This window comes from Acinonyx jubatus, chromosome E4 (assembly GCF_027475565.1).
Source record: "Acinonyx jubatus isolate Ajub_Pintada_27869175 chromosome E4, VMU_Ajub_asm_v1.0, whole genome shotgun sequence".
Classification (NCBI taxonomy): domain Eukaryota; kingdom Metazoa; phylum Chordata; class Mammalia; order Carnivora; family Felidae; genus Acinonyx; species Acinonyx jubatus.
The window spans coordinates 45,964,163-45,985,985 of record NC_069395.1 but is presented as its reverse complement, the minus strand read 5'-3'; the positions used below and the strand labels follow the sequence as shown (position 1 = coordinate 45,985,985).

At 35.5% G+C, this 21,823-nt stretch overlaps 1 protein-coding gene across 24 annotated transcripts in view; it reads right to left on the bottom strand.

Moving 5' to 3' along the window:
• Positions 1–21,823, bottom strand: part of HMCN1 (hemicentin 1) — a 703,321-nt gene that overhangs the window by 335,036 nt on the left and 346,462 nt on the right. For all 24 annotated transcript variants that reach the window (XM_053209695.1, XM_053209701.1, XM_053209691.1 and 21 more), the window contains 2 exons: positions 14,958–15,116; positions 13,107–13,229 (listed from right to left, as the gene is read on the bottom strand). In XM_053209695.1, coding sequence (XP_053065670.1) covers positions 13,107–13,229; positions 14,958–15,116 — 282 coding nt within the window. The remainder of the gene's footprint in view (positions 1–13,106; positions 13,230–14,957; positions 15,117–21,823) is intronic.

Sequence of the window (21,823 nt, the reverse complement as noted above, 5' to 3'; positions counted from 1 at the left end):
CAGCTTATTGTGGTAGATCCACTGTTACCATAATACAACATGATTATAAGATGAGAGAAGAACAAAGGAGAGGCACAGATTTGAGAATTCAGAGAGGGTCTTGAGGGAAATCAGATCCAACATGATTTTGAAGGATGAGTGGAAATTAGCCAGATAAGTGAAGACGAGGGGTTGGTGGTTGGTTATTGGTGCACAGCCTGGAAAATTTTCTGGGAAGAAGGAACAACCAATCCAAAGTCTCAGAGGAGAAAATACTATGAACCACGGGAACTAAAAAAAGTACATTAAAACTGAACTCACCGTGACTCACATCTACATTAAACTCTAGGATGATCCTCCAGGATGAAAGTACCCAAAACTATCAGTCACTTTTTTATACTTTCTTCCAGATTCTGTTCTGTGTTTTCTCTCCATTAACCTAATTCTTTACTGTCTTTCTAACCCAAAGTTCTTCGCTGTGATTTCTAAAAACTCCATTCCATTGTTGGACCCTCTTATTCCCAGTCTTCATGAAAAATTCAAATTCCTATCCTCAAAAAAAAAAAGTCTCTCATCTGAACTAGTCTCTTCTCCAACAGCTCTCTTTAATGAAGGCTGCCCATTCTTCTAACCCCATATATCTTAGAGATGGGACCTGGAACAGCCTTCTCTTTCCTCACTCCTACTTTTCCCACCCTGAGGAAAATCCTGCTCCACTGAGACTTGTGTCATCCATCTTTATTGTTATGTTGCTGCTGTTCCTCATTTACTGAAGACTATGACACCGAGCCCACTGTCTTTCTCTCCATCCCATGTCTCGCTGTCACCTCAGTGCTTTCCACATTCACACAGACAACCGATCCAGTTTGCCAAACCCTGAATACTCTGACCTACTCACCTCCTGTAACCCTGATTATTGTTTCATTTCAGTCACAAACTTCCATGGCCACACTATGGAACTTGTCCTCAATGAGGGCTGTTCTAGACATCTCATTTTCTTACCATAATCTCCAAGTCCTCCAGTCCTTACTCAGTTGCTCCCTCTATAACCCTTTTGCATCATGAAAACATGTATTATATCTATTTTTTGATCAATATTGAATTCTTAAAGCCTAATACATAGTAAGTAGGCCTCAATAATTTTTGTTGAATGCACAAATGGGTAAAGCAACAAATGAAGATATAAATAAATGAGAGAATGGTAGAGAAATAAGTGAAAATGTCATGTGGCCAAAGATAAATGAGACATTAGGTGAGGAAAGGATGGGTTGACTGAGAAGGCTAGTATGGAAATAGAATGGAAAATATTTTAATAGCCAACTGAATGTAAACAGCAGAAAAAGAGAAGGTATCAAGGATGACTGACTCAGGTCACTTATGCTGAGGTGACTGTAAGAAAAGTGGTAACATCAAGAGCAAAGGGTAACTCTAATGATGAACATGTCTAATGGGAAGATTCTAACTTAGAATGGGCCATGTGGTAAGGTTAAGAGGACCAAAGAGAGCTGGAATACAGGACAAAAGTTGAGGAGGCAGTCAGGATTGAAGGTTTGGACATTATCTGCACAGAGTAAAAGAAAATTAGTGAGATTCATTCATTCAAACATTTATATAATAACTATTAATTGAGCACATACTATGTGTCAAACACTGTTTTAGGCATAAACAATTGATGGGTAACATAATAGTAGGTAAACAGTAATGTTATCATAAATGAAGGTAATGGGAAGTATAACACAAAATGAGGAGTGTTATGTTAAATAATGCTATCAGGAAGAAGAAACAATGAAGTAGAGGTCTTAGTGAACTGAGAAAAGAAGCCATGCCGAGAAAGGAAGAAAAGACCGAATTATGATATAAAGATAAAGAGGCTGGCCAAGGTTGAGAAACACAAACATTTAGAATAAGAGGAGGAAGAAGTACCAGCAACGTAAGCAGAAAAGGAATGGAGATCTGTTGGGAACAACATCATATCATGGGTCCTTGGGGCAAAAGAGTTTGAAAAAAGTTCAAAATGCTCAACAGTGTCACATTTTACAAAGAATGAGGATGGAGGCAACAGTCATTGGATGACACGAAGAGAACAATTCTAACTGGGTGGAGATAGTGAAAGTTAAAGACTACAGAATAAATAAATATGAGGGGAAAAAAGGAAATAAATGTCACTCAAGAAGATAAGGAAGAAAAGGTCTACTCCTGAGGAAGAAGCAAAACTTAGAGGAGTTTGGCTCTTCACTTCGCTTTTGCCTAGGAAAGACTTGATCTCTCTCCTCCTAGATTCCAGAATCTGACATCTTCAGACACCAGACCTATGTGTGATTCATCCTAGCGTCCCCAGAACACACAACACAGAGCCTTGCTTATAAATCTGTTCTGGAAGTATGTGGAGTGTATTTGAAATTTTCTTTTCTTTTTTTTAAAGTTTTTATTTAACTTCCAGTGAGTTAACATACAGTGTAACATTACTTTTAGGTGTACAATTCAGTGATTCGGCATTTCCACACAACACCCAGTGCGCATCCCAAGTGCCCTCTTCAAACCCCATCATCCATTTAACCCATCTGCCCACCTATGTCCCCTCTGGTAACCATCAGTTTGTTCTCCATAGTTAAGCATCTGTGTCTTGGTTTGCCTCTCTCTTTTTTCACTTTTGCTCATTTGTTTATAACAGCATATGCTACAACAGCCAAATTACAGAAACAGCCCAAGTGGCCATCGATTCACGAATGGATTAAGAGGATGTGGTGTGTGTGTGTGTGTGTGTGTGTGTGTGTGTGTGATCTATGTGTTTATCATTTCTTGCAACGATAAAGTAATATTGATCTACTGTGTTTAGATCACACACACACACACATACACATATACACAATGGAATATTACTCAGCCAAAAAAAATGAATGAAATCTTGCCATTTGCGATGACATGGATGGAGCTAGACAGGATTATGCTAAGATACTGATAAGATTATGCTAAAATAAGTCAGTCAAAAAAAATACCATATGATTTCACTCATATATGGAATTTGAGAAACAAATGAAATTTTGTTTTTTTTAAGTGACAATGCCTTCACTCTTTTCCTTTATTTAAAAACATAATATATTCATTATTTTAAAAATAAGGCACATTAAAGAAAAAAATATTAAAATTACCTATAGTTATACTATCCAGTGATTGCCATCAACATTTTGGGTATGGCTTTTCCATTTTATTCTAGAAATATGCATATATATGTAAATAAATATCTTACCAGACATATAATTTTAACATCATTTTCAATAATAATTTTACTTGCTTTTTATTATTTAAACTTTATTTATCATATTGAGTTAATTTATTAATTTCATAAATATTATTTGAATGAACAATGGCCACATTTTCATAAACAGTTTCACTAATCCTGGAAACTCTCTTCTTAATCACAGAAACTAATTTTAAAATTTTAAATGGGGCGCCTGGGTGGCGCAGTCGGTTAAGCGTCCGACTTCAGCCAGGTCACGATCTCGCGGTGTGTGAGTTCGAGCCCCGCGTCAGGCTCTGGGCTGATGGCCCAGAGCCTGGAGCCTGTTTCCGATTCTGTGTCTCCCTCTCTCTCTGCCCCTCCCCCGTTCATGCTCTGTCTCTCTCTGTCCCATAAATAAATAAACGTTGAAAAAAAGAATTTAAAAAAAAATTTTTTTTTAAAGATTTAACCATACCATGTATCTTTTTTCTAAATTCATAATTTAAAAGTTGATAAAATAACCCATATACTTTTAAAGTAAATAAATTATTAGCACCTATTTTGAAAGTTTTTTTTTTCCATTTTATTTACTCATTCACTCACACCAAGCTGCTTAAATTATATGGTAAATGACCTTAACGTACTTCCCCCTAACCTCAGGGCCTTTAGCAAGAAGAGAAAAACCATTTATAATTTTTGTCACAAAGCCAAATCATAACCAAAATGTTACAAGGGAGGTCTCAAAAGTAGTTCATACCACCTCTCAAAAGATTTTACATTTATAACCCTATTACAGTTGGTTCATTCTAGGAATGCATAAGGAAACCTGGAAAATATATGAAGCATGGACTCCTATTTCCATTTATTTACCGTAGGCCATAAATTTCTTAAATAAAACTTGCCTTACTTTGACTCTTAACTCTTCCATTTCCTCTTTCCTACTGCAGAATATAAAATAAAAATTAGATTGTCCCTGATGAATGTTTTTATTTATGCTGAGCAAAGTACAAATAAGGATAAATCATGAGATGTATTTAGCATTTACAACCTAATACCTTCAGGGAACTGCTTACCACTTTATTAGATATGCCTACTGTTTTCAAAGTTGCCTATGGATTTGTAGTATACAGAAGTATTTAAAATACAGTCTTTTCTTCATTCTTTGTATGTGAAAACCCTTAAACTGCTTTTCAAAAAACAAATTTATATGTGTTCTCCAAACGTAGTAAGCTACTTTTAATTGATATAATTACTTTGTCAAAGGTATTAACCAAGACTTTTCTTGCAATGGTAAAATAATATTGATCTACTGTGTTTAGTACAAAAGTTATAACCTTTTCTCTCAGGAGAACAGTAATCATAATAGTAGGACTCCTGGATAGTCAACTGAGAAAAGAAAATTAAAAAACTATAAGCTCTTCTATGTCTAGAAATTAACAACAACCAATTACCTTGAGCCAGATTATTTAATTATCATAATTAAAGGAAAATACTAGCAGTAGGTACCTCTTAATCTGGAGAAAAGATGTAGTAGTCAGACCTTTTTATTTTTCCCCTTCTTTGATAGATAAAGACTGACCTTTGGTCTTCTGGGCACACAAATCTCTTGGTCAGCTAGGCCAACTGGCCTAGATATTCAGGCACCTTTGTGTAAAGGAGAGGCTATGATTCTAAAATTCCTTTTCCCCAAGATTCAAAATTAGGTCCCTCTCAAAATGCTTTCACCAAAAGACCTCACTTGATTTTTACATATATAACAAAGAATTCTTGTTACATATGTCTTTAATAATCCCTGGTTTAGATGACTGAAACATAATTGCTTTCTTAATGATTTAAAATCTTTACAAATACAAACATACAAAAACAATATTGTTTTGAAACAACAGGTATATAACCTCTTAACTGTATTAGTTCTCTTATTCTTTCTAAATTCCCATAAGATAATATGTACTCTGGTGTGTGTATGTATGTGTGTGTGTGTGTGCATGTGTGTGTGCATGCGCCGCATGTATATGTGTGTGTGTGTACAAAGAGAGAAAGGCACACCTTTCACCATAGACACATGCCTCTCTACACAAAAAGTTTCAAAAGAAACCTTTAAAATTTAAATTGATAAAATATAAAAGGAAATATCCAAATTGTTGAGGCTCTGTGAAAATGACCCAATGGAATTTTATTTGCTTTTAACACTACAGATGTATTTCATTCCCTTGTGTTCCTTTGTGGATCCCAACAGGTGAACTCTTCAAGAGACTATAGTCAGTGACTTCAGTGATGATTAAGTTGTTTCAGTTTTGAATATCAAACACTTGGGACATTTTCCTTTCAATTCAAATCTTTAATCTCCACCATAACTCCAATAAAAATAAATCCCAAGACCTCAAAATGGGTAGAATAGATCATTTCTTTCAAGCCAGTTTGGACTGAATAAAATTTTCAATGACTTTGAGATTGACACCATAATGTTTTGATAGTTAAGACTCTTGCAAACCCAGAGTTAGCTATGCAAGTGATTGGCTCCGTTAAAGCTCACATCTCACAGTCGAAATCAACATTTTATTTCAGCTTCTAATCAAAATAGAGTCAACAACTAACGAATGGATAAAGAAGTTGTGGTTTATATATACAATGGAATACTACTTGGCAATAAGAAAGAATGAAATATGGCCTTTTGTAGCGATGTGGATGGAACTGGAGAGTGTTATGCTAAGTGAAATAAATCATAGAGAGAAAGATAGATACCATGTGTTTTTACTCTTATGTGGATCCTGAGAAACTTAACAGAAGACCATGGGGGAGGTGAAGAGGGAAAAAAAGTTACAGAGAGGGAAGGAGGCAAACCATAAGGGACTCTTAAAAACGGAGAATAAACTGAGGGTTGATGGGGGTGGGAGGGAGGGGAAAGTGGGTGATGGGCATTGGGGAGGGCACCTGTTGGGATGAGCACTGGGTGTTGTACGGAGACCAATCTGACAATAAATTTCATATTAAAAAAATAGAGTCAACTAAGAAAACAGTTTGTTTCTTTTTCTATTGTTATGGTTCTGTTGAATGCATGTAACCTAATCACTACCATCTGCCCTTAACACATCTTTCTTTTCTTTTCAGAAATATTCTTTCAGAAATTTATATAAGCTTCTCTCTCCATTCTGTTTTCTAAATTTCACGAGTTTTGTTTTATAGATATGACTCCACTGCCTTCATAGAATACACTGCCATAGTTTGTACCTAGTGCTTCAACCAGTTCCCAGAGCCAATACATGAAACCATAAAATGGAAGACGGACATTCTCATTTTTTATAGGCTCATCCTTTTAAACAATGCATTCCCCACTTCCCATTCCCCACTGCTCCACATGACAGGAGGGCTCCACTTGACTCTTGGTATTTTCTGCATAAGTAAGATTCTACTGAGAAAAGTCATCTTTTTCTTTTCTCCACTTGCAAAGAATATTATGTCCTATGCACAATATCAATGTCATTTTTAAATACCGTTCACATGCTCGGAGGTCTGTAATAAATAATTTTTAAATAATAAACTAAGTATGTTATGTTTTATTTTTTCTAAGCAAATAGAAACAAAAAGTACACATGACTTCGTATAGCCATATCAGTAATTTAATTAATTAATGACTCCTAGGTGCCTTGGAGGGATAAGGTAACAATGTGACAGGAGTAGGAGAGGTTCCCCACACACATTCATGAGGATAACATGTCAATCTTAGCATAATAGAAAAAGAAAGTATTCTACTGGAACTAGGATAAATATTCCTTTTTGGTGTATTTTTGGATGTAAAGACTTCATATTATTTTAAAGTATGAGCTCTGAGTTCTCCACTTCATTTTCAACATTTAATTAGGTGAAGTCAAAGAATGAATAAGTGGAAACATTTACGCATTGTTTTCTAACATTTCCTGTAGTTTTCTAGAATGTTATAATTGTCTCTGATACATTTTCAAATTTCAGAGGAAACACCCGTTTCTACTTATTTTCAAGGTCAGCAGTAAGGTTATGTTTCTGAAATAACGTGTGGAGTGAAACTTAGAATAAGGGAAAATAAAATGGCAGATACCTCACTCCAGAGTATTAATTGTTCAAAACTCTGGGTTTCAGAGTCTCATCATTAAGCTTTAGGCAGAAAGCTCTTGGTCTGAATTGTAGTCACAAGGGATCTTTGGCCAAAGTGGCAGGAAGGGGTTTTGCTGAATTCACACTCCAGCAAAGTTAAGTCTTTCTAATATCAGCATGAACCAATGAAAATAAGTATAAAACTAGCAAGAGAAATGTATCCAGTAATCTCTCATCTATGAGGCTTTTTTGTTGCCAGGATGTTAGGATTTTTCATAGATTAGGCGTAAGAGTGTCACTTCACATACTATCATCTGATTCAGTCATTCTCCACTTTGGTATTTATACAAAAGAAATGAAAGCATATGTCCATGCAAACACTTGTACATGAACGTTTATACAGCTTCATTTGGAAATTTTTCCAAAGAAGACATATAGATGGCCAACAGGTACATGAAAAAGTCTCAACATCACAAATCATTAGGGAAATGCAAATCAAAACCACAATGAGTTATCACTCCATAGCAGTCAGAATGGCTAGTACCCAAAAGACAAGAAATAACAAGGGTTGGCAAGGAGAAAAAAGAACCATCATGCACTGTTGGTAGGAATGTAAATTGGTGTAGGCACTGTGGAAAACAATATGGGTGTTCCTCAAAAAGTTAAAAATAGAAACACCATATAGTCCAGTAATCCCACTACTGGACCCAAAGAAAATGAAAACACTAACTCAAATAAACTCCTATGTTTATTGAAGCATTATTTATAATAGCCAAGATAAGGAAACAACCCAAGTGTCCATCAATAGATGAATAGATAAAGAAGATTTGACACACATATACATACGTTTGCACGCATGTGCCCGCACACACACACTGGAATACTACTGAGCCATAAAAAAAGAATGATGTCTTGTCATTTGCAACAACATAGATGGACCTTGCGGGTATAATGTTAAGTGAAAGAAGGCATTCGCTTATATGTAAAATCTAAAAAGCAAAACCAATGAACAAACAAGCAAAAACAGACTTAAACACAGACAGCAAACTGGTAGTTGCCAAATGGGAGGTGGGTAGGGGAGTAAGTGAAACAGATAAAGGGACTTAAGAAGCAAAAGCTTCCAGTTATAAAATAAATAAGTCACAGAGATTAAAAGTACAACATAGGGAATATAGTCAATAATACTGTAATAATGCTGTATGGTTATAGATGACCACACTTACCGTGGTGAGCAATGAATAATGCATAGAATTTTCCAACCACTATATTATACACCTGAAACTAATATAACATTGTGTGCTAATTTTACTTAAAGAAATGCATCCTCCGATAAAAAAACAAAAGTGGAACTCACAGGCAGGGACTTATGGTGGTCAAGGGTATCATCTGAGGAGAAAGACTAAGTATGTCCCCTAAGTTCAATTTAACCTTGAGCAAGATGCTCTGCTTCCCTATGCTTCAGTTCCCTCATTTATGCATTGAGGTTTATGATCATGCTGTCTTCCTTATATGGTAAAGATTAAATTAATTAATTAATTAAATAAATTAATTAAATAAATTAAACTCTTATTGAATGGCCATATCAAGCACTCGATCATCTAAATTGATACTATTATTATTTTCTTAGCCTGAGAAAAGGAAAGAATCATGGGAGCCTTTCATGTCTAATAGAGAATGAGGAAAAGAGTCTGCCCGTTCCAAACAGAGCGGCACAGGAGCCTCTCCCAAAGAAAGCACTAAGTGCTGGAAGGACCGCTGGAATTAATACATCTTATACCAAAGACCTGTATGTTACATGATAAGATAGTCGTTAAGATTTACTGAGAGACTTCCAAATATCATCATTTATGTCCTTCAAAAAATATAAATTAGTTGACAATGATTCCTTTATTTAATAAAACTCCCTTCTGATATAATACAGCCAGCATTACTTTCAAGTAGGGAGTTACACCAACCCATAGGGCCAGGATGTCCAGGTGGAAGGTTTTTTGTAGGAGGATAGGGAGAGACAGGAGGAGAGTGTTTGGAGACGTGAATTGGGAGAGGCAGGGAAAAAGAATGGGGAAATTCAGAACAAGTAAATCATCCAATTAACAATGGATCTTTCGCATTAGCTTCTTTGACGCAAGCATATAACATCTGTGGGTAACTTTGAGATTTCAAACTTGGACGTTTCTTATACCTAAGCAAGCATTAATTAGATCCATTGATAATAACCCAGTTTACAAAGAAATGGACAAGTAAAACTGTTTAGTTCCTTTTTCAACTTCAAAGGTGAATTAAGTACGTCCTTGAGATGTGTCTTAACTTGTGTTTCCAAAATGTAATACCGTACAATGATTTATAGACTGATGCTTGGCAAATAATTTCTTCACTTTGGTTTCTTTTATGTTAAATAAAGATGAAAGATACTCTACTTAATTATTATTTAAAAAAAAGAGGAAGAAAGAGGAAACTTCAAGTTATCTCAAGAGAAAGTTGATACAAAAAATATCCCACTAGGTTAGGAAATTGATGAACTAGAGAGGATAAAGCACAATATTTCACAATTTTCATTAGAAATAAGAGATGAAAAATCGCTTTTGAGTAAAATGTAAGGACCAAGCACACGTGTGGCCCTCCTGCAGTTCTCACGTATGTTAAATGTGCAGCTATCACTATATCATCAATTTTTCCCAGAGTTGTTTATGTTTATACAATAGGAGAATTTGGAGCAATGAGAAAAGAAAAATGGCTAAATTATATGCTAAAAATTCTGCAAATCCAATTTTAACTCTGTCACTCTGCTTTTTGTTAACAAAATCTTCTACCTTGGTGGCTTTCTTTAAGGAAAGCATTGGTGTATACAGTTTCCAGTAACCCCTTCACAGTATCTTTCCTCACACAGGAAATAAAAAAAAAAAAAATCTCTCCAGCCTTTTCCCATTTGAGTAAATGTATTTCCTAGCAACAGCTAGCCATCTGGTTTCTAAAAAACATAGGGGCACAATTTCTCCACTTTGAAAGCAAAATAACATTGTGAGGATTATAAAAATACTAGTTAACATTTATTGGGCACTTACCCTGTACCAGAACTTGTTTGAAACATTTTACACGCATTATCTTATTTAATCTTATAATAACTTTCGAAAATGGAGAAGTCTATTCTCCCTGTTTTACAAATTACAAATTTACAAATCTCCCTGTTTAGTGGAGTTTAAAGAGACCATGTCATGAAGGAATATAGAATTCTTTTCATTTGGGATACATTTATCTTTAGGTAACTGAATACTTGCTTCCAATTGGCTTAAGCAAAAGGGTCATTTCCTTAACTCTGGAGGCTTAGCAGTAAGATGGGATTGAGTGTTGACTTAACCCACAGGCTTTGGATTTTCTTAGCTTTTTACTCTCCCTTACATTTGTTTAATTCTCAGAATTATATGAAGATGCCTGCATCAGGTCTGGGATTCACATCCATACAGGATAATACCTAGAAGAGAATTTTTTCAAGATGACTCCAGTTAAATTCCTCTTGAGTCTCAAGTGGCCCAAAGTAGATGAGATGATCTTTCTTGAACCAGATGGTGAGGGGGTTGGGATTCCCATGATGGACAGCTAAATTAAGGCTCACCCTGTTTGCTTCAAACTTCAATTTATAAAAATGGACAATTTTAGCAATGCTTCTCTTTAGTCCTATTCTGCCTAAGCTAAATTTCAAGGTCAAAATATCAGCGGGTTAAATTTCTGTTATATATCTGTATCTATAATTTTCGGCAATTTATATCAAGTTTTTATAAATTGTTATTCTTGTAAATTACTTGGTAATTGTCAGAATTGTTAAAAATTATTAGGACTACAAAAATTATGCATCACACCATTTATTTAATAACTAAAGTGTGTATCTTTGTAGGGCTTATTTTTTCCATTTAAGACAACAATAATATTTTCAATTTTGTGTTAGTCCATTTTCCCTGGGTATGTGGATATAAATGGGAGTTACATTTATGAGAATCACCATGTTATTTTCTAGCTCTGGGACCCAACTCCTAATAAAGTCCTATGGTTCTCCCTAAAAGTTCATCCAATTTGTTTTGGGAAGCTCCAAGTTGTGCCTGACTACTAACAGGTTTGAACAACTGTTCTTTCAAATGCCCGAGGTGCCAGCCATGTCTCTTCTCACCTATTCTCTTCTCTAGTACTTTCTGCCAGAACCACCATGTCCACTGGGAATGGCATCTTCTGCCCCATTTTTCTGCAGAAGACCACTGTCACTTTTAATCTGGAACTTCACAACACCCAAAGCAGGTGGTGTCCTCACTGATGCAAGAGAAAGCAGTACTCTCCTTACTTATACCCTCTACTTTGTGCTGATGATATTGACTGTACCCCAGAGTGTTATACAATTCTAGATTAAAAACAACTACAAGAGGGCTTTCCTTCATTAAGGTCAAACATAGCCGATGGGATGGGACAAGAAATCCAGGTCCTGGGGGCGCCTGGGTGGCTCAGTTGGTTAAGTGGCCGACTTCGGTTCAGGTCAGGATCTCACAGTTTGTGAGTTGGAGCCCTGGGTCAGGTGGGCTCTGTGCTGACTGCTCTGAGCCTGGAGCCTGCTTCGGATTCTGTGTGTCCCTCTCTCTCTGACCCTTCCCCACTCATACTCTGTGTGTGTCTCTTTCTCAAAAATAAATAAACATTAAAAAAAAATTAAAGAAACCCAGGTCCTGTGAAAGTCTTGTACTCTTCCCCAATTCTTTTCTCCCTAGGTTCCCAAATTCTCATGCAAATGTTCATACAAATAACTGCTAAAGGATTCCCCTGTAGTTGTCAGACCCTGCCCAGGCATTTCAGAATCTCTATCATGGACACAATATGGACTCAAGCCATAAACTTCTTAAGGCTGTTTCTTCCATCAAAAGACTTTTTATACTAAAATAACCTTCCAAGTTTGTATATCATATGCTGATAAAAATATTTTTGCTAGATATTATTCTAGAAATTTGCAATGTCCTATTATTTCCACCATGATGTAATAAGAATTCTTTAGGTATAAGAAGAATTACTGAACCATTTCATTCAAGACTCAAAGGAATCTGTTATGAAATTAATAGAACTTGTTTGGATAACAGTAACCACATCAATCAGATGTGAATTGTGCCTACATAAAACTTTATCTTAGCACTGGCATGCTCCTAGAAACTTAAATGGAAGATAGATAGATAGATAGATAGATGGATGGATAGATAAATAAATAAATAATTAACTAATTCTTACCATAGTGAGGCCACAACAAGGTAACAGAAAGGAGAAAGAATTGTGACAGACATATCTCAAGCGCTTTTTTAGAAAATACCAAGATTTTCTTAGTATGTAAGTTACAGATTTTATTACCATAAAAAATTTTAGTTAACTATATAAGTTACTTACTTATAGTTTTTTTTACTTTTAATCTTAGAGATTAACATCATTAGAATTTTGCTCAATAACTTTTTCATATTCAACTTCAGTAAACCATCACACCTTATTTTACCAATTATTCAAAAGCTGTGTATCAGAAATACAAATTGACTTTACTAAACAAGATCTACAAAAATTTTCAATTCCTGTTGAATAAATTTTAAATACATTTATGCTTAAATCTAAATAACACATCAGTATAGAATACAACGCATAAACTAATACTATACAAATCTATGCTTCTCCACATTGGTTTAATACTTTTATTGACCTGTGGACTAGGGCGGGGAACAAAAATCTCTTTGCAAACTGTTTTTGAAATCATATCTGTCACAATTAGGTCAGCCTAACTAATTATGGTAATGTAGTTAATAATAAAGCAGACCCACTTGATTAAACTGACCTCATTAACTTGTTTTTTGTCCAGATGGAACACTTGACCAGAACTTGTAGAGGCAATTTCTTCATAGACTTTATATCCAATATGGCTCCTGTCATCACAGTCTCCAGTGAGCACAAATACAACCTATAATTTTTTTAAAAAAAGAAGACAATTTAAAGGGTTTTCATAAATCAATATGTATTTATTGACTACCTATTATGTGTTAACATATTACTATTAAACTGGAATACATATATATTATATATACATCTTACATATATAATATACATATACATACATATGTCTATAATACCATACATGTATAATTAATATATAATACATAATATATATATTCCACTCTATATGCATTTTGAAAAAGTGTTTGAAGTCCCTCTTACTTAAGAGGTGGAGCTTAATTTGTCATCTCCAAATCAAAGCGTGGACATGTGATTTGCTTTGGGCAGCAGCCCAAGGCAAAAGGGACATTCTATCAGTTCTGAGCCTACATGCAAGAGGCCTTGCATATTTCTCCTTGGTCTCTGGTGCTTCTGCCTTGGCCATGAAAAGAACATGCCTAAACAAGCCTACTGGTCTCAAAAAAAAAAAAAAAAGTGAGAAACCCGTGAGACAGAGCCAAGTCACCCCAAAGATCAGCCTAGATAAGTTAAACCCAAACTATCCCCAGACACACAAGTGAGCAAGCCTTGCCTAGACCAATGGAGCCCTGCAAATATGTTTTAAGCCACTGAGAGTAGAACAGTTTGTTACACAGGAATAGCTAACTGATACAATGAGTAAGTCTGGCTCAGACAAGATTCCACATAGGAGGTGATATTTGAGACACAGGCCTTCTTTGTAGGTCTACGCTCTTGTCAATTCTAGGGATAAGATAGAAAGAAGAACTTTTGGGGTGCCTGGGTGGCTCAATTGGTTGAGTGTCCAACTTCCGCTCAGGTCATGATCTCACAGTCTGTGGGTTCGAGCCCTGCGTCAGGCTCTGTGCTGACGGCTCAGAGCCTGGAGCCTGCTTGGGATTCTGTGTCTCCCTCTCTCTCTGCCCCTCCCCTACTGGCTCTCTCTCTCTCTCTCTCTCTGTCTTTCAAAAGTAAATAAAAACATTAAAAAAAAAAAGAAAGAACTTTCATTAATCCCCCATCATTTCTTCTCTATATTAAAAAACAAAGTATTAATATGCACAAATACTACATATCCACTTATGTTTAAATTAAATGGCACATGTATATTGGAGAACATATATACAGAACAATAGTTGTAATTATTGATTTTTGCCAAAGTATAGACAAAGACGAGAGGCAACCTCTCACATGCCATACAGGTATATACCTTGTTTTATTGCACTTTGCTTTATTGTGCTTCACAGATACTGTTTTTTTTTGTTTGTTTGTTTATTTGTTTTTTACAAATTGGAGGTTTGTGGCAACCCCGCATTGAGCAAATCTATCAGCACGACTTTTCCAATGGCATTTGCTCACTTCATGTCTCTGTGTCACATTCTGGTAATTCTCACAGTATTTCAAACTTTTTCATTATTAGTATGTTTGCTATGGTGATTTGTGATCAGTGAGTATGACTTGCTCAGATGATGGTTAGCACTGTCTGGTAATGAAGCATTTTTAAATTAAAGTATATATATTGTTTTTCTAGACATGATAATATTTCACACTTAAGAGAGTAGACTACAATGTAAACAAAACTTTTATGTACACTGGGAAGCTAAAAAATTCATTTGACTTTATTGTGATACCTGCTTTATTGTGGTAGTCAGAACTGAACCCACAATATCTCCAAGGTATGCCTGAATTCCTTCCCGCTGTATTCAGATTGAAAATTTGGGGGCTGATTCCTACTCACTTGTGACTGTTTCTGTTGGATAAGCTGTAGCACCTCATGAGTGAGCCGATAATCCTTGGACCGTGCATCAGTGAAAACATAGATGAAAGACCCCGGAAGAGAAATTTCCAAGGCAATTTTTATAGCTCCAATACTCATTTCTGGACAATCACCACCACCCTGTTGAGGAGCAGAGAAAAAAAGTGCAATTATTTAACAACAAAAAAGAAAATATTTTAGTTACGATAAGTTGCTCTAGAAGCTCCAGAACTGAACAAGTTCTCTTCACATTTATTTTCTATCAGTTTGCCACTGTATTAATTACTTTAGTTGACAGGAGATGGAAAAGATACAGAGTTATGTAGAGATAGGAAAAAAACCTGTATTTATGGATAAATTAAAAACTCACCCAAAATACACAAAATAATAGAAATTGTCATATACTTTTTATCTAATTAAATGTTGACTCACTTTCTCATTCCCTTACATGACTATTTCACGACATGCCTCTTTTCTTATCCCTCATTTGATGACCTTGTTTCTACTGTACTGGGAAAAGATTAGCAATCAGAAGAGAACTTTCATGAACTCCCACCATGGTGTCTATGAACCTACCTGTAATAGCAGCCACCCACCTTGCCTTCACGGTGAAGGAATCATCTAGACATAGCTAAGGCTAACTACTCACGTGTGCCTAATCAAAGACATAGCTCCTGTGTGTCCCCTCTCTGGCTGTCCCTTCTCTCTACTCCACTGCCAAAAATTCCTCCTTTACTGGATCATTCCCACCAGCAAACAAACATACTGGTATATCTCCCATATACCATATATATATAACCATATATACCATATATATATACCATATATAGAACTCTCATTTGAGTTTTTGCTCAAATGTTACCTTTCAGAGAAACCATCCATGTCCACCTTATATAAAATAGACCCTTTGTCACCCTCTTCACTCTGCTTCATTTTTCCTACGAACACATGATCTCTGTTTTATTTTCTACTTGCATAGGCTCCATATATTTTCCTAAACAAAAATAGTCCTCATCCTAAGAAGAATTCCTGTCACATTTATTTCATTCAAAATTATAGGGGTTTATAGATAAAACTGTAAGTATGCTGTATTTACAGTTTTATATATTTTACATTTATGATTACTATCCTTACGTTCCATGTTATCAATGTTCTTCAAAATCACAGGTGTTGGGGGCACCTGGGTGGCTCAGTTGGTTAAGCATCTAACTTTGGCTCAGATCATGATCTCGCAGTTTGTGAGATCGAGCCCTGCATCAGGCTCTGTGCTGAGAGCTCGGAGCCTGGATTTTTCTTCAGATTCTGTGTCTCCCGCTCGTTCTGCCCCTCACCCGCCCACGATCTGTCTCTCTCTCCCAAAATAAACATTAAAAAAAGTTTAAAAAATATCACAGGCTTAAATGATTGCATAATATTCCATTATGTCTACATCCCATAATTTAGTCAACCATTTCTCTACTGTTGAACATTAATGCTCTCCCAAATTTTCCTCTACTATAAATTTGGAAATACAAATCTATTTTATTTTATGTATATATATAAAATGTCTGATTACTTCCTAAGCATAGATGTCAATAACTACAGGGCCAAGGGAAAGGACTTTCAACCAATATGTTTTGAGCAACCAATAAACTGCTTAACACCCCACTAGGATTTAAACATAGAAAGATGAATAATGAGGTAAAGTATCTTGTCCTTAAGGAACTCGTAGTCTAGAAAGGATAAATAAAAAACAAGACAATTTAGGGTTATAGGGGGGTGCCTTATGGTTCTACAGTCCACCAGAATACAGTAAGTAAGAGTTCTTTCTTAAAAAGAAATTAATTACTTGATGAAAGTGATATGGTTTTTTCTTTAAACTCTGGAGATTCTACTTGATTCTCTTATTGGGGCTTTTCCCAGGCTCCAAACAGTCTTAGACTGTGATACAATATCCTGAGAACCATAGTTCTAATCAGGGTCAAAAGAGCCAGGCTTCGAACTATTTACACTGCAGCTTGGACAAACCAGAGAATCTTTTCTTGCTTAGAATCCCACTCAAAACTTACAGACTGTGAGTACCATTATATTAAATGAGTAGGAACAGAGCCCCAACTATTATAAAATGATTCTAAAATTAAAACACTCATCAAATATGTCATAATGGTAGGGGGTTGAAAGCTGTGATAACCTGATCTTAACTTCTGAGAAGAAGTCGGCTATAGACTCCCAGAAATTTTACTCAGTTAATAGTCCTTTCTATTTTTGCAGGACTTATCAGCCGTGCATTATTACTTATGTGCATTTTCATGGCATTTAGTTTAGCAGATAATACTGTTCTTAAAAACTTGTACACTTGTATCTTCAGACTGTACTTATCTCCCAGATTCCAACTTTACATCTTCAACCACTTATTAAACATCTACTCCTAGATGTTCTATGGGTCTTCACATTTCCGTGTGTCTAAAGTAGAACTCATTGTATTTTCCCTAATTATGTCTTCCCTATTTTTGTTAATCAAACCACCTGCCTCCATATTCAGGTTCAAACCTGAGTCATCTGGACTCCTCCCTCTTCCTTCACCTAATCAGTAGTCAAACCATTTTCCTTCTACTTCCATCATGAATTCGTCCCCTCCCTTCCTCTTTACTTCCTACAATTCACTCTTCTTATCATTGATTTTGTTACTCGTATAGCCTCCAATCTAATCTTCTGCTCTGCCTGCCACCAAACTTTATTTTGCCTGCAGTAAAGAGCTATCTTTATCATGTTCCAACTTAAAATCCTTCACTACTTGGGGCGCCTGGATGGCTCACTCGGTTGAGTGTCTGACTTCAGCTCAGGTCATGATCTCACAGTTCGTGGGTTGGAGCTCCATGTCAGGCTCTGTGCTGACAACTCAGAGCCTGGAGCTTGCTTCGGATTCTGTGTCTCCCTCGCTCTCTGCCCCCCGCCACTAGTGCTCTCTCTCTGTCTCTCAAAAATAAATGAACGTTAAAAAAAAAAAATCCTTCACTACTTATGTTGGATCAAATTCTCTTTCTAGTTTCCTATCTCTCCTCCTGCCCCTCTTCATAAATCGCTTCCTTTAAGCTAGGACTACTTCCTGTTCTTTAAATATGCCTCTCGCTTCACACTGTAATGCCGTCAGTGCTTTCATTCATCTTTCTGTTGTTCCATCTCCACTATTAACACTCCTCAAATACACTTCTTCACTCTCCAGATGTACTTTGATATGCTTTACATTTCAATGATATAGCATATTTTCCTCTGCATAATAGGCGGGAGGATTATCATCTGCAATAAATGTCCTTAAATGAGCATTTGTTGCTAGGAAAGTGTGAAATAGCTTCCGGGGACATTAATAACTTTAATATATTGCATAGGAATAATTTTTACTCGAAGCCAACTTTGCAAATCCATAACTGCTGGATGGACTGCTCAAAAAACTAGATTCATATTGAATTTTCAAAACTTAAAAACATTCCTCAACTGTGCTTGACATCATGCACCTGAGTGTGAATCACAATATAAAAATTACCCATTCCACAAGCATTTGTTGAATGGCCAAGTACACAATACACTAGCTCCGTGGTAGTATAATTCTAAGGAAAGATTGTCTCTTGCTAATTAATATCACCTAATATCAAGGGATTAGAAGAAATCTTCTATGAACCAAAAGTCAGAACAGCTAAGAAATCTCCAGGGATGCATACTAGGAATGACAGAAATGATAAATCTTGTCCAGTCAGTAAAGGACAATCTTTGAGCCACTTGACTTGTATTCAAATTTACTCTAAGAGGACCCAGGGATGCCTTAGTTCATCCTACAACATTACCCAGGAGTAGACTCTAGAGATCATTAGAATCCTTGGAAGTTACTCTAAATGAATTCATCTCATTGAGATCTCTCTAGTATGAGATTCATACTAAAACTTGAATGTAGCCCTAAAAAAACACATGTGTTGAGGTGGAACCTCTAAGCCTTTAATTATTGTTTTTTACCCTATAAATTTGAATAGAGGAGTTTAAAACCACATCTTAATAAAACCTACATGGTCAATAACATTTTCTGTTATTGGAACACCTTATTCTCCTGAAAAAAAAAAGCCCCTCTGTGAAACACTGAACTTCATATATAGTAAGTTTAATATTGGTTAATACCCAAAGGAAAGATTGTGATGAGTTCACACAACTATAACTCCACAGAGAATTTCACAAATATAATTGCAAATGAAAGGCATTCCTTTTATTTCTTGACTCTTTTATATCACACTCTCAAAACAAAGACTTTGACTTTTATGGACAAACTAATATAAAGTCTCCAAGCAGCCAGAAATTTGAGGAATGTCAAATCTAGCGGAAACATTTTGACCTACGTATATCAGAAACCCATACTAGATGTACTTAATATCCCTTAGGAGTGATCTGTGTAACTTAGTGGTTTTCCTGCTGTGGAAATCAGTGTATTCTTTACAATAAAAATAATTATGCTGCCCTGAATTTCACATTTGCAGACATAGATTATATTATAATCATATTGATTCCATACCGATTAGAAATTGTTCTCAAGAATAAAACTCTTCTCTTACCAAAATAGTACAATATCTTTTTTTTTTTAATTTTTTTTTTAACATTTATTTATTTTTGAGACAGAGAGAGACAGAGCATGAATGGGGGAGGGTCAGAGAAAGAGGGAGACACAGAATCTGAAACAGGCTCCAGGCTCCGAGCCATCAGCACAGAGCCTGACGCGGGGCTCGAACCCATGGACCACGAGATCATGACCTGAACTGAAGTCGGCCGCTTAACCGACTGAGCCACCCAGGCGCCCCTAAAATAGTACCATATCTTAAAATTATTATCTTTCTGTCTATACTAGATTAGTGGATAACTGAAAATTAAAAATAATTGTTAAATGATAATTTATATCTCAGTGAAACTATTTATCTATCTCATTATGGATGTAGGTTTTTAAAAGGAAAAATAAGTGTTTTTTTCCAAAGGAAAATTACATATAATTTACATTAAAAACTCCCTATCTGATACCTGACTTTGATTTTCTAATCATTTTAAATCATAAATAATCACTAAAATTATGCAGTAAAGGAATACTTTAGATATGTGCTGTCCAGCACAATGACCACTAACAAGCCTTGGGAGCTATTGAGCATCTGAAATAATGGCTCGTGAGGCTGAGGAATCAAATATTTTATTCTAATTAATTAAAATTTAAATTAAAAAAGTACTAATTTTTCATATCGATGAAAAAATTGGATATACTGAGTTAAATAAATAGATTATAAAAATTAATTTAAACTGTTTTTAAAATTACACATGTAGCTCACATCCTATTTTTGTTGGACAGCACTGCTTTAGAGTGATACTTGGTTTTGTTATGCAGGCTTCATTATAAGGTTGTTGCTTTGCACTAAAAGTCTTCCACAAACTTTGCTTTCTGTCAGAAGTTATTAAAAACAAAATTTAAGTAATTTTAATTTACTAAGGCTCAGGAATCAAGTGACAATCTACTCCAAAAATCTATAAATTATTGACTTTGTTTAAGTATACATAAAGTTTATAAACAAAGTTTTTGCACATTGATATATATGAAGCTAATAATGTTTCTCAAATCATTATTTGATCTTCTGATTCTTAAACTCAGTTTTGGCAGAACAGGACTAAAGAGAACCACTGTCAAAATGTCCATGTTTATAAATAAACCTCACAACGTCAGATACTTCAGGTTGATCTATATCAAACTCATGTACAGATTTTAGAATCGGGGCAATGGGATTATTACTGAAACACTAAAAACAAACCATTTTACATTTTAGTTCCACACTTTAAAAGAGTAGTCCTTTAAGAAGTCTGAACATTTTATGTTTTGATATGAATACCGAATGGGAAAAAACAGCAAGATAATATCCCATAAAACATCTATAATGGAGACATTTAGAATTGATGAACTTGAATCTATGAAAAGCCTCATTAATTTAATTGACACTTTTACTGGTAGTAAGATACCCCACTTGTATTGACTCAATGGATATCTACTCTAAGCCAAACACTAAGAGAGTACTGTCACATACACTATGGTATTTACTCTTTATCTCAATTGATGACATAGGTATCATTTTTAGCACAATATATTGCCAGAGGATTGAATCTTTAAAATCTCTTCCTAAGGTCACATGACTTTTAAGTGAAAGAACAGAGACTGGAATTCAATTCTGCCTGGCCTGAGCTTTCATGCAAACTCCAGTGAGGCATTTCATTACTTTCATCAACCTCTGTGACTGCAAGCAAGTAGCTTGTAGGAGAAAACTATAAAAGCAAAGGGGAAAAGATTCTCATTCTTCCAGATGCCCACAGAATATTGTACATTCTTCTATTGTGGCATCTGCTGAGTTGGATTGTAATTTTTATGTTTCCTCCCACTATATCTTTATTCCTTGAAGAACTTAGTAAGTGGTCCATTGTGGATGGATGAATGAAGGGATAAATGAATGAATAGTGAGTATATGAATGAATGAGACTGTGCAAAACAATCTTGACACAATCTAGGTGTGTTTTCTGTGTTCAACCTGAGCTTTACTCAAGCCTAGCCCATCTCATTTCAAGTAATATAATTCCAGAGCTAGGTCTCCTGAAGTACAAGTGCTTGTATATACATACTCTAAGTGGTATACAAAACTAACTCCTTCAAGCTCTCATATCTCTGTATCTCTCTGTCTCTCTGTCTCTCCCTCTCAATCATGGCATGGTGTCAGGTTTAATATTTAACAAAAGAAAACAAACATGGCAATGGAAATGTATCCCCTAAAACCACATAAACCTGCACACATACATGACAATGCAAACTGCTT